Source organism: Platalea leucorodia, assembly GCF_965183815.1.
Source record: "Platalea leucorodia genome assembly, chromosome: 8".
In the NCBI taxonomy this organism is placed as follows: domain Eukaryota; kingdom Metazoa; phylum Chordata; class Aves; order Pelecaniformes; family Threskiornithidae; genus Platalea; species Platalea leucorodia.
In genome coordinates, this window is record NC_138830.1 from 5,563,153 (window position 1) to 5,577,333 (window position 14,181).

At 40.0% G+C, this 14,181-nt stretch overlaps 1 protein-coding gene across 3 annotated transcripts in view; it reads left to right on the top strand.

Moving 5' to 3' along the window:
• The window catches only part of GOLIM4 (golgi integral membrane protein 4), a 34,984-nt gene that overhangs the window by 3,519 nt on the left and 17,284 nt on the right, over positions 1–14,181 (top strand). For all 3 annotated transcript variants that reach the window (XM_082320814.1, XM_082320812.1, XM_082320813.1), the window contains 2 exons: positions 12,323–12,397; positions 13,738–13,787. In XM_082320814.1, coding sequence (XP_082176940.1) covers positions 12,323–12,397; positions 13,738–13,787 — 125 coding nt within the window. The remainder of the gene's footprint in view (positions 1–12,322; positions 12,398–13,737; positions 13,788–14,181) is intronic.

Here is a 14,181-nt window from a genome sequence, read left to right on the forward strand (position 1 = left end):
TTGGACTTCTACTGCCTGAACAAACATTTCATCAGTAGGCTTTTATTGTTTTAAATTAAAAGGAAAAAAAAAAAAAGGCAACTTTTTAAAGCTGTCCTTTTGAGGATCCTGAGGCTGTATTGTACCAGGCTGGCTGTGCTCCTGGAAGGCTGACTAGATTGAAACGCTTGGATGACAGTGAAATATTGTGTGTTTTCTGAATTTTGGTTGGGTTTTGTTGTGATTACTGGTGCCTATAAAGACAGTTGTTTTCCTGATTGTACAGAGAGGAACACTGTTAGGGCTTTTGGGTGAAACTTGAGTCAGTTTGTGGAATGCTGAAGGATCATAGGCAACTCCAGAGTTTATGTATAAGGTCATAGTTTTGGACCTGAATGCGTTTGGTCTGCCCAAAATCTTAAGAAGGATCCTCAGATGTAGCTCGGAGCGTAGCCTCCCTTCACTTCCTACTGTCCCCTCTACTATTTTTCTATCTCTGCACAGTTTTTTAGCTTTTTCATCTATGTAGGTAATAAGAACCTTCTTTTTGGTACTTTCCAGTTCTTCATGCCTGCATAAGCAGTGCTTTCTGTTTTTGTTTGAAAAGCCAGTTGTCTTAGATTTTTATCTTTTTCATTGCCTTGTTTTGCTCAAACGCAACACGTGAACCAGGCTGTGTCTTCTGTATATGTGGGGAAAAAAGCACTCTCGTCTACCAAGGCAGAATGGACAGATCACTGAAAAATGGTGCAGGAAGAGGTCTCAAAATCATTTAGCCCATGCACCTGATCTGACGAGGGCTGCACACAACTGTTGTTGTAGGGAGTTAATGCTTCTTCTGGTGTTCACAGCTTCAGGTACTCAGCTGAGAAGTATTTGTGCCTCTTGAAATAAGACCAGGGTGCGACTGGAAGGATGGCAGACTCAGGGAACACGATAAGAATAACTGGTTTGGAGAAGCTGGGATCTTAAGCTCGCCCCCTTTAGACAGCTCACGTTGTAGAAGGTTTTGTGTTTGAAAGCTAAACTTCTCGCAAAAAAGAATGTCAAACTTTGGCATTTTTATCTCTTTAACAAAGCTCTGATGGGCATGGAGAAAGTAGGGCTGCTTTTGTAGCCCACAAAGGGAATACCGGAGGCAAAATTTAGAGATGACACAAAATTTCTTGGCTGCTAAGAAAACCTGAAGTCATTGCTATCTATAAGGTCTTTCATAGAGAAGCTGATCTTCCCAGTAAGCTGATTATTTTTAAATCTCATTCTCTGAGTATTATATATTTGAAACATGAAGATAATCTTGTTTTTATCATTTTAAGAAATACAAAATAAAACTTGACACTTCTTGCCTCCTACAAAGATGTGTCAAACTAAGTCTTAAACTATTAGCCATATAGGAACAGACTTCAGTTGCTAGAACAGAAATGCATTGACAGCTGTAGATGAACCTGATCGTATCTTTGACTGCTTCAAGATTGAATGTATCTACAAATGTCTTCTTAGCCCTTACAGCTTCTGTCTTCTCATCCTCTGGGTATTAAGCAACCCCTTGTGTACTATTTTAATCTGTTTTAATCCGTAATCCTAATAACAGCCTACATTTGGTGCCTTTTACTACCTTAATTTTCCTGTTCTTTCTCTTAGAGTCTTAACGTATCTGATAGCTTCAGGAAATCTCTGTGGAGTCTGAGACCACGCTGTAATCTTGGGATCCACCCCAGCACGGACTATGAACTTGAGAGTTCAGAGTTTGCTCTACTGTAGGTGAGGTGTGGATTTCCTCAAAGCGATCCGATCCAGCACTAGAAAGCACCAGCTGGAAAGCAAATGTAGAATTCCTCTGTGTCTGTTGTGCTATTTGTCCTAAAGCGAGGCCTCTCCTTGGAGGTGTCCTGCTAGAAGCTGATCAGATCTATAGCAGGTCTGTGTCTAGAGACTAGCATAATGCGTCACGATACCAGGTCATAGTTCCAGGTAACTTTAGTGATTAATATTTATTATGGCTGTCTGCACGCTAACTACGTAGATGCCAAAGCTGTTCTTAGTGATGTACTTCACTATCTCACCCCTCTTTTATAGTACTCTATTTAAACTCGTACCTTACATTGGCAGAGCTAGGAAGAACCAACAGTACTTTCGATGGCTTATTTTTCACATGCATCATACAAGTAGAGTTACATCCTCGCAGCTCCTATATGGTTTGGTTGTTCTCCGTAACAACAGCAGCTTGAATTCCTGTCACTCCTGTTAGTTTCAGATTGCATGTAACACTACAGCGCTTATTTTGATTGCGTTTTGTTGCTACCTGAGATCTGAAAGATCTGTAGTAGCATTCTAATAGTAGGTGTTAGTTCTCCGTGTGCTGTTGGTACGTGGGTGTACTTCAACACAGAGTACAGTACTGCGTGAAATGGCAAACACAGCAAATACAGCATCCCTAATTCTGCTAACTGGCTTCCTGAAATGGTATGCTTTGGTTTGAAACCTCATCTAAGAATCTGTCTTTTGTACTTCCATTCACATTTTCCACTGGGCATTTAATGTTCTAAATGCTTAAAAACACATTAAATGTTTGAAATTATTTGTGCAAAATTTTCATATGGAAGATCTATATGCTGCAAATGTATATCCATGTATGCATTTGTATGTACATATATGTATGTATAAAATGTATATGCAGATAGCTATATGCTGTTTTGCAGCTCAACCCGAAGATTTCGGGTTATCTGGGATTATCTAGATTTCTCCAAAATCCGAGTACAGAAAAGGTGCTAGAGCTTTGTTCTGTTCAGTTAACTCAGGGAGCTGGTTTGTTGCTTCTAAGTCCATAGTGAGTAAGAGTCCCAGCAGCTGAATTCTATGACTGGAAAGATAAATGGAGCAAATGCCCATATTTATATTTTTTTCATTCCTGTAATCCATGCCCAAATGCCCTTAAATCACTTTCCTTGTGGACATAACACTTCCAGGATAAATTTCTACCAGGGCTGCAATGTTACATCTGCACCCAAGTTGGTATCTGGGCTGAAGATCACAGAGCGTGTAGTCCGAAGGAATGCGAAGCAGCATGAGGTAATAGGGTGGGTTTGTTCCTGGGCTTTGTTGTTTCTCCCCAACCTCCCAGTTTAATATTGGGCCTGGTAGCGAACAGACTGATGCAAGATAGAGCCAATATCCTAAAACTGTTTGTTACTGATGATGATTTAAACCTTTTAAAGCTTGTGAGTGATTGATCTATCTGGGTTTACAACACTTCACAGCTGAGAGAGCAGGAGGGATGCAAGGTGGATGGATGCTTTTGCGAGTTTGCATTCTGGCTTCTTCAACAGTCATCTTCTGTCACGTATTCCTAGCAGGCAAAGGTTTGGAGGCAGCTTCTGCATTACCTAGAACATCATCAGCTTTGTTGGAGGGAGACCAGTAGAGAAGCAGAGGATGAAACAGCCACGATCGCGATCTGGCAGTTGTAGCTGCAAACTGAAATCCTGTAGTCAACAGCGTAGTTTAAGCAGTATCTGGCTGTGGGCTAAGCGCACAATGTGGGAGAGCTCTAGGGTGGTTGAGACTTTGCAATTGTACTGACTGAACTTTAAAGTTAACATCTGAGAGTCAGGTACTCCTGGAGTGGCTCAGTTAAGATTGTTGCTTTACTGTTAAAACCAAAGCCTGAGTGGAATTACTTCCTTACTTCCTACCCGAGCAAAACTGATTGAATTCTCAAGCGTTCAATGTGATGTTCCAAACACATTGTCTCATGGGGCTGGTTGTTTTTGCTGGGCAGGATACTGGCTTGTCAGCCTGTGTATCTGGGTGGGACAACCTTACGAGTAAGGTTTCCACCCACAGTGAGATTTGAGTATGCATTATAGCATCTCTTATATAGTGGTGAGGATATTGCCAGCAATTTGTGGCTAATATAGTTCACTTCAGTCATTTTGGAATAGGATCCTTGCATACAAAAAGTAATTAAATCTGTCCTGCTAAGAGGCAGGTGCTGTGTTGAGGTTTAATGGTAATGAAAGCTAAACAAATCAGCTGACTGAAAAAATGAACTATACAGAACAACTAATTAAGGGAGTATCTTTTGTTTGGTGATTTTTCTTGGGATTTTTAGGATTCAGGGGCATGAATTGGAAGTCATTTTGGAGCCTGAGGCAAGCACTTAAGGAATTCAGCCTGTTCGGATGCTGTTCCCTCTTTAAAGAAGGGTCTTCTGAGCTGGGTGCAATTCTGATCTCTTTCTGGTGGTCTAGCATAAACCAAACTTCCCGAGATTTTCTACTATGTATCTTTAATTGAGAAAGAAAAGAAATTGCAATTACTCCATCTCTTCCTCTACATTCCTGCCCCCCCCTGCCCCGCTATCTGAAATTAGCCCAGTATCTTATTTTCCGGAGGTGACTCAGATCCCCAAGTTTGGCAGTCATTTCCAGGGCTTAATTACAGAGATGTTGAGAGAAGTAAGGCCTGCTTGTGCTCCTGGAGGGCATAGTAAGCAGTCTATTCCTATCCATGCTGCCACACCGAACAATGCCATTTTCAGTGTTTCAGTTAATCGGTCATACTCGGATGCATATTTTGAGCTTTGACAGTGATCTTCTGTTACCAAAAAAAAAAAAAAAAATTATGAACCGCTAACTCACCCTACTGATTTCTTTATGCTGTTTTTCAAAACATAAAACTGGCACAGACTCCAAGTCCCCTGTGTTAGCGCTCTCAAGAACTAATTTAAGGAAGCGGTTTAGCAGTTTTGTAAGGTGATAAACATAGCTATTACATGAGTTTTTGCCATATTCCGTTATGATAAAAATGCAAATGTGTGTTTCAGTTAGGAGAGACCCTTAAAACAACACGTGTGTATATATAGATTACATCGTTTTTCTTTGATGTCGATTTTGCGCTAGTTTCTGAATATATATATACTTTTTTCTTTAATATAGATCCTAACACCATGTAGATAGAATCACTAGACTTCTACATAAAACTGAAAAAAGTCTATAATAATTTTGAGAGAAAGAACAGACCCGCGTTTCCTGGAGCTGAGAGTTGAGCAGACCCAGACATTCAGAGATGGTGTGAGAAGGAAACTGTTGTCTCTGCAGCTCTTCTGAATGTTTGTGTGTTTTCTTCAAAACGATCTGGTGTGTCATGACAGAAATCACGGAAAAATGGAGAGAAGAGTATCATAAAAAGAAAAGAGATTTTTTTTTTTTTTAGAAGTAAATCTACTAACCTTAAGCATTTAAGTCTAAAAATCACTAAACAGGTTTTGTTTGAACGATATGCATTTGTCATTAAAAAAAAAAAAAATCTTTAGCATAGATAGGTGAATAAAAACCTGCATATTGCAAGGTGAGATGCTGATCTGACTCAGCATGTCTTAACTGTGGGTGGCACCAAAGGTTGGAAGAAATCTTTGGTGGAGTGCGCAGGAAATCTTTCCTGGGATGGAAAATGTGATCTCTTTCCTAATAAAAGTCATGTCTGAAGCCTAACTGTTAGGGATTAAATATTTAATTGTGTTTAATACCCCTTCTCAAACTTTTATTTTTAGCAGCAGCTATTACAGTTTACTGCTTCAACATGATAAATACTTCCCTACATCCCAACCTATCATTATGTTTTACCTGCAATTTGTTTTTAAATCTGTTGTTTCCTAGAGGTGGTGTTGACTTCTAAGAAAGGGAGTACATGAGGCAGGGAGGAGTACAAGGATTCCGTTAAATGTAGATGTTTACTCCAGTTTAGAAATTAATTTTCATGTCATCCTTATAACTGAATAGAGGCCACAACTATTTCTTAGAAATATAGGCCTGTGTTTCTGGGGCGAACTGCATAGTGTGCCAAATTCCCCAGCATTCCCCCATTTCCAGAACTGCAGTCAGAGCAAAACCTTTAAGATCTGCAACACTTCTCCACGTTGTGCTTCAGATTTTCTCTTTTCTTTTTGAGGATGCAAAGCTGCAGCTTTGATAAGCACGTGAATTTTCTTAGATGCTTACCTGAACTCCCCACACGTTCCAGAGCTTTTTGAAGTTCTTTCATGATTAGTTCTGATACCTTATCTAATCTGTTATCAAGCTCTGCAATGTTAGTGTGTGAAAACCCCTTGGTAGAAGGCAAGCTTCATAGAGAGCATCAGCGATAATTCTTGTCCTGGGCAAGACACCAGGGACTGAGTTCGAGTTTGTACAGCCAAAAGCAGGAGCCTCACAACTTTAGTTAAGGAGGCAGCTGTAATTCCCAACGCTCAGTGTCATGCCAAACTATTCCTTGGTTTTTCAGATACATTCCAACTTACCCAGCAAAGATTTCAGTGTTCCAAGATTGAAAATGTTATATAAAAATGCACGTAGTCAGTTCTCTGTTATCTTTGGGTAGATCTTATCTGGTGTACGGCTGAACTTTGACCCAAGTGCAGGCACTTGATCAGTCTCCATCTACAGCTCTGTGTGGAGCTGTTTTAGTAGCAGTGGTGTATCGTTCATGTAGAATTGCTCTGCACTGGGAGCACGATGCGGTGGGACATCGCTCTGGTGCACAGCTAGCTGCCTGCACTCAAGCAGGGGCCAAACCTCCATAATTGCTCAAGTCCCATTCTCCAATTCTAGTTTCTTATTGGAGTACTAAGTTAGAGGAACTGGTTTGTTTTAATGGATAGATTATTTTTGGTGTAGGATCTTTGAAAGCAGTAGATGTTACTGCTTTCTCCTTGTGCAATTGAAATCAGTGGTAGGTCTATGACAAACACTACAAAACCGCTGGATGTAAAGATCCAGATATTAAATACAAACCTCTGTCTTAAAATTATTAATACTCTGAGCAACATAAATGACTAGAGAATTAAGTGAAAGCAGTTGTTATTTTTAAGCACAACTGACAGCGCATGGTTTAGTTTGCCAGGAGAAATTCCGCTCTTTTGCAGTGACCGGCTGTAATTTGACAAAACTATTACTTGATCGTTCTTCACATGAGTAAATTGAAAAGTGTAGGACTTTAAAGTAAATGCAATTGTGATACTGCGCACAGTGCTAGTTGTGGTTTTCAGTGAACCAAATGAGAGCAGTCTATCCCTGCGTGTATGCAAAATTGTTCCATAATTAAGCCAGAAAAATGCTTGTTTTTCACACACAATGGGTTTCACATTGTCTTGGCTTCTATTTCTGTCCTTTTTGTATAAATTCAAAATGGAAAACTTCAAGGGCATAAAATATGAAATAGCTTCAATATTTTGTTCAATATGTTGTAAATATATGGTTTCTGTAACATTGTTTTCTTGCACTATATGTAAAACAGTTTTCCTAGTTTTTATTGTGGGAATACTTCTGTTGTTTCTTAGATGTTTGCAATGTCACTGGAATATCTGTTTATTGCTACACTCTCAACTGAGAATCTTTGAAATAGGTGGCGTGTATACTGTGACCAGTATGGGTTGTACTGCGGTGGGGAATCCTGATACTTGTCCAGGAGCTACCCACAGTTTGATAATCTGTTTCTTGATAAGATTATCAGTAGTGAAATAGCGGATCTCCTTGTTTCAAGCCAGATTCACTGACTTAATCACATACGGAGCTGGAAGCTCGGGGAGCAGGTCTTGCTATATTAATAACATGTTCTCCCAGCATGAAATGTTAGCATCAGATCAGTCAAGAAATCTCTTGAGATAAAAAATTTTTTTACTGTCATTGGACTAGAAAATCTATCCTACATCCTGTATTGAAGGCATTCTTCCTTGGCTCATGGAAATTCTTTACTCTCAGCAGAAAAGCTGTTTGCATGGATTCACATTTTAAATGGTTCTATCTGCAGTGACAAGAATTGGAAATTAACTGTATTTTATAACAAGTCTATGTTCTATGGACCTCCACAGTGTTACTAGAAAAGTGCCAGTGTGGCTTACCACACACTGCTGGTTCAGTTCAACTCTGCTACAGTCTGAGAGAAAATAACATTGAATGTTGCCAGGACTACTGAAATCTTCTGGTTTTAAACGAAAGGTATTACTGTAAGCTCAGAGAAAGATTGCAGAATTGCTTGAGAAACAATAACAATGAAATTAATAAGGTTTCTTGCATCGCGTGTATTTAAATCCCAATGTAATCGTAATTTTCCAGTATGTAAGATAGCAGGAGCTGGGCTATTTGGGAGTCTTGAATCATGCTTTTGACAGACCAAAATACCAAACTAACACAGTTGCAAAATTGCTGATAATGTAAAATAGGAAATACTTTCTTTTAAATATACAATCATGGCTTATTTTGCTTAATAATAGTTTTACTGCTTAGAGGTGCAAAGCAAAGATAAGAGAAATAACCGTGACTGTTAAATAAGCTTGCTTTCATCAGACTGCTTGACTCCTGTGTTGCAATTAACGTTCAGCAATGGTCAAAGTGGTGTAATCTTCTGAGAACCTAGAGAGCATCGCACCCCCCCACTCCTCCACTTTCCTTTCTGCATGAGAAAAATCTTAAACCAAGGACTTGATTTAATTGGGATCAATTCAAGAACTGTTAAATATTTCCTTGTTGAAGGCGAAAGGTGGTTTAACTAGCTGTGATGTTACCGGTTCTGTTTCTGGGCTTTGCTCTTTGAGGCTGGATCACCTCTCTGTGGATTCATGCTCTTTTTTTCATTCATGTAGGTTACATTATATAGGTAACTTAAAGAATTAAACTGTTACCTGCCTGTATTCCAGCTTTGGAATAGTGCATGTTAGCCATTAGATGACAATGTTCCCCCCCCGGCCCCCTTTTTTTTTTCACCATTCTGTTAAATATAACATAGAAACAATGTTCAATTATTTGTGGAAAGATCAGTAGAAAATTAAGAACTTACCCTATGAAAATATTATTTGTGAAGTGCCATGGTGCTGCCTTGCACCAGTATGAATTGGCCGGATTCCTTATATAGGTTCCACCCCGCTGGCTGGGAAACCTATAATAGAAAACATGTTTTTCAATGTATTTATTTCTTTGAGATTCTTGCTGAGACATCTTATATCCAGGCTGGTAGTGAAGAAGGAGAAATCCCCTGCTGTAGTAACAAGGGTCTTGTAGTTTGGACTCTTGCCTAGGAAGTTCCTGACTGGTGGGAATAATTTACATTTATGGGAGAAAAACTCCTATATGTACTTACAAAATCTGACCTGCAACCTACTCCCTAAAAGAGCAAGTGAGAAAATACGGAAGTTATGCTTTCTTAATAATTATTTTCTTAATCAAAATCTTCATTATGTTGCACATTATGGACTGTTATCAGAGAAAAACATTGCTGAATCACCCAGTAAATGAACTAGAAGGGGAGAGGTGTAGGAAGCAGCTTTCCTTAGCCCTTTTTGGCCATCTGAAAGGCTATTTTAAGACATTGCCAGCGTTGTTGCAGTATTTCAAAGGTTAGCACGCAGAAGCTAGCAGTGAGGATGCGCTGCCTGGAAGGGGTGTAGAGACATTGCTTGAAAGTGCAGGGTGAAGAGAGGAAAGCCAAAGCTCAGCAGAGATGCAATTAGCTGTGAAAGGTACAGAGCACCGCGGGCCCTAAAACCCAAACTATCGCGTTCTCTTTCTCCTTTCTTCCTGCCCTTGTTCTGGGTTTGTTGTGCAGGGTTCCCCCCCCCCCACCTCGTTAAAACACTAGGAGGAGCTGAGGAGGGTAGGCTTGCAAAGGAGTGAAATGGAAAATGTTACTTCTGAATCCGTTTGTGGTTTAGTCTGTTTGCCAAAAAGCCTATTTCCGCCCCTGACTGCATGGGAGGGGAAACCCATTATGGATTTTCATTTCTCTCCTGAGTTGCTATGCTACAAGCACCGTTCCTTTTGCAATGTAATTTGGCATTCACAATCTTCGGTGCCCAGATAAAACCATCCCTGTAGTGCTGCCATTTTTTTTTTTTCCCTTCTCTGGAAGCTTACTTGCTGGTGACTTTGTGAATATTCATTACATGCTTGTTTTGTGGCAGAGGATGTTGATACATTAGTTCATCTTGACTGATGCCCTTGACTTTAGAAGATAAATAGCAAAGTGGAGATAGGTGACAAGGATTGATTAGCAATCCAGCTTCTAAGCCAAAACATAAACGCTTGTAGATAAGCCAGTAGCTAAAGAGCCTGCAGAATGCACCTTGGTGGAATTAAGAACACATTTTAAGGTGCAAGAGAAGTTTTCTGTGGCTGCCAAGATACAAATCTTTATTTGATGCTTCCTCTTGAAGGCTTATGTTCACCAATGGTTTACTCAGAAAACGAGTTTCCTAGTTTTGAAGGAAAAATCACACGGTCCATCAATACAAATTAATAACCCTTTAAAAGAGTGTAAATTATAATTTGGACGGTGAAAAATACTTGCGTTAAACTGAGCTTTAGCAAATATAATTGTACATCTGCGGGAGCTTTAATTCATATCTTTCCTTTGCTGCGAACTTGGTAGGCCATTTCAGATGCTGATCCTTCAGTCTAGTGAGTGGTGAGGAAAGGGTAGATGGGGACTGATGTGCCCCATCGTCTGGGAGAGACATCCGAAACCAGATGTTCAAAACACAAGCCTGAATGAAATGCTGCTTTACTGGCAGCTTGGTGGGGCTCTGCCAGAGGGTATTGGATGTCCTAAATACACAGGGATACAACAACAATTAGACAAATTCATACATGTGAAATCCATTTTGGAATGGGGTATGGGAAGGCCCTGCGGGCGCCTCGGACAGTCTTTGGGAGCCATAAATTGCTGGGAGACAGTGCCAAAGAAATACTGTAAACTCATTGGGTGTATTCTGTATTAGGCACTGCGTTTGTCAGGTCCTGAGAGGTGGCACAGTTGGTCTGTTGGACCATTGATACAACCGAGAGTAGTTGTCATACCGTAAAATTCTAGAATTAAGGTTGCCTCTGCTTTCTGTTATCAAACCTGGAGCAGTCAGTCTCCTGCCATGCCACCCAGCGTTCCGGGTCGCTGCCAGTCATCACTGCTGCTCGCTGAAAAACTCTACAAGCCAGCACTGTCAGCAGAAGAAATTGTTACAGGCCCTGTCCCCAACTGCCATCGCCCATAGCAGCGAGAGTGAAGGGAAGGACAGTGCGAGAACAAGCAGCAGAACCACCTCTTCTGGTACCAGCGTCAGCTCAAAGGGCTTGTGGAGTTTGGCAATGATGTCAGAGCATCTTTCCAAAAAAACATCCAGGTTTTTTTGGTAGTCGGTGACCCCGCTGGAGGGGACAGCGACACACGATTTGACCACCGTTACTTGGTCTGCTGAGGATGTTGTGGGTTGTACTGTGAGCGATGCCCCTAAAACCTCAGCTTGGTGCTTTGTGGCTGAAGCGCTGCACACAGACCACTTCTTCGTTCATCTCTAGACTCTCGTGTGGGCATTTTGACTCAATTAAAGAAAATGTGCAAATGGATTTTAAAATCAGTGAAGGTTAGATTTCACTCTCAAACTGCAATGATTTCCTGACGAGCAGTCTCCGATACCCTGGCCTTACAGAGAAGCATCCAGTGTAGCTTTATACCTTAGCCATCCTAGCCCTTCAGATATTTCTTTTGTTCTTCCTGCCTTATCTCTTAACTAGGGGGTGGAAAAAGAACACGCTCAAAAAACCCAAATCCTCCTCAGATTATGTGGATATTCCATGCAAGTACAGGGTGCTTTAGCATATGTATAACCTACTGTTGGCATGTGCTTACTAAGAAATTGAGGACGTGATACCATTGTGCAGTCTGTGGGTCAGCAGCACTGTGGTGTAAAGGATCTGGGCTTTACAAAAAAGATCACAGAAAATTGAGCTGCCCAAGTTTTTGGAAGAATTTAGGAAAGGATCTCAGGTTCTCCACCTCTTAGGCTAAGCAGCCTGCCTCGTGTACTACTGCGCCTTTCTAAGCCGTCCTGCTCTTGTGCACCTCTCGTCCCTCCTTGTGACAATTTGTTTGCTGCAAGGATTTGCTCTGGCAGTGAGGTTGTCCTGTCTTGTTTCCTTGTCTCTTTACAAACGAGGCAGGAGAGAATGAAAGCATGGGAGAATGTGTACCTGCATACCTAAGAAGGAAAGAGGATTTGGTAGCTTTCATGTAGATCCACCCTAGCTGACTGTCTCCATAAACAAATCACTTACACAGTCATCACATTCCATGTTTATGCAATGGAAATAACCCAGAATTCAGGATCAATAAAGCATGCAAAAAAGAAAAAAAGTTACTGTCCCAAATGATACAAACAGTCCTTTATCCTTGACCTCGTGCCACTTGTATTTTCCTGGTGCGTTCTGTGCCAATGCTCTCTGGGTGTGCTGGCGGTGGGTCGTGGTTTTTGTATATATTACTTTTTAAAATGAATTGTGTACGAAATTTCTCTTTTCAGTTGTGTATGAGCACAGGTCAAGACTAGAAAAGTCATTACAAAAGGAAAGGCTCGAACATAAGAAAGCGAAAGAAGGTAAAAATGTGCTTTTCACTTTGTTTAAGATATCGTGATTATTTTAGAAAGTAACATCAGATGTATTTTGTTCAATTTTAACTGAGTTACCAATGTATAACACATTAGCCATTAGCGGGACCACCTTGGCAGATCTGTGGTGGGGTCTTTTTAGTACATCTTTTTAATTTTTTTTTATTTATTTTTTTAATCTAATCTTTTAAAAAAGTAATTCTCTTTTTAGTACGGTTTACAGATCACTGCAACATGGCCTAGTATACACAGAGAATGTGTGTGTATCGATATACATAAAGCTAACGCGTGTGTAAATCCTGTTCCAGCATGCTGAAAATTTAAAACTTGTACCAAAACCATGGGATCTTTCCCTGCATTCCATCAGTGTGAAATTAGGCTCTGAATCAGTATTTTTCCACATGCTTAAGGGTAAACACATGCTTACATACCTTTTTCTGATTAAAAGTAAGTTCTAGGTGTGTGTGAGGGGGAAACGTTGGCACGCGTTGTATTTCTTGCACATCTGCCCTCTATGAAACTTCAGCAGAATGCAATCCTCTGAGTTTTCTCCGAGTCTCTTGTTGTTCTAAATTCACTACAGTTTTAGAGTAAAGACTGTATTCTTCCTAAAACTGAGGACTCAGCCGCTGAATTAAAACGACTACTTTAGCAAAGATTAAGATGTGTAAGAAATTATTCTTACTGTGCTGTTCTCGGTAGCTTTCTGGTGCCATCTAGCGTAGAGCCGTCCCATTGCTCTGCAAAGGTGAGTCGGCAATTTCAAATCCTGAAAGAGGATCAAGGAACAACAGGGGAAATGTTTGTTTTATTTAAACTCAGTCTAGACTTTCACACTTCTTAAAGTACATTTTTTTTTAATCCTAATACAAGAATACACGATTTATAAATGCCCTTTTCCTTTTGAATGATGCTATTGGGCCTCTACTGAGAGAGTTCATGTAACAGATTTACCCATCCGCAGTCTTGAGCCTGTACCCCCTGTATAGAATCATAGATTTGTTTAGGTTGGAAAAGACCTTTAAGATCATCAAGTCCAGCCGATAACCCAGCACTGCCAAGTCCACTAACCACCACCATATCTCACACTAAGATATGAAACTTTTTAATGAAAACATTTTATGAAGCTATGAAACTTTTTAATATTTTGACAAAATTTGAGCATTTTGTTAAATTCTCCATAGTTTTTTTGAAGATCTTTAGGAAAATTGCAGCTGCGTAAGTATTCAGCTCTTAAGGGAATTTAGGTACGCAGCAGTTATGTTACTTAAGTGCAGATTCTAATCTTCCTGGTTTTTTCCATCAGTGTTTTCCCTTTTATGTTGTAGATTTTCTTGTTTATAAACTAGAAGCACAGGAAACACTAAATAAAGGAAGGGTAAGTCGTCATTCCGAGTACAAGTTTTTAATAGTTGATGCTATTTGAGTTGCAAGAAAAAGGAAATGCTTTGCAATTATAACATTCAAAGAGGTCTCACAAAATACTAATTGAAAGAGCGCTCACTTATTCAGTCTCTACTCTGCAGGCATAAGTGCTCTGCAATTCCTCATTATTTAAGCTGTAATAGGAGATGCTACTATCTTTCCAGAAAATTAATTTTAAAATATCCTCCTGTTTATCTTATGGTAGTTCAAGTGTAATGTAACCATTTTTAAGGGAAAGGGGGAATAATAAGGCATTACAAATCTTTTTGTAGCTTAGTCCCCAGGGAAAAGGACAGTGACAGCTTTCTAATGCATGGTCTTTGAACTGGAAAGTATAAAAACATCAA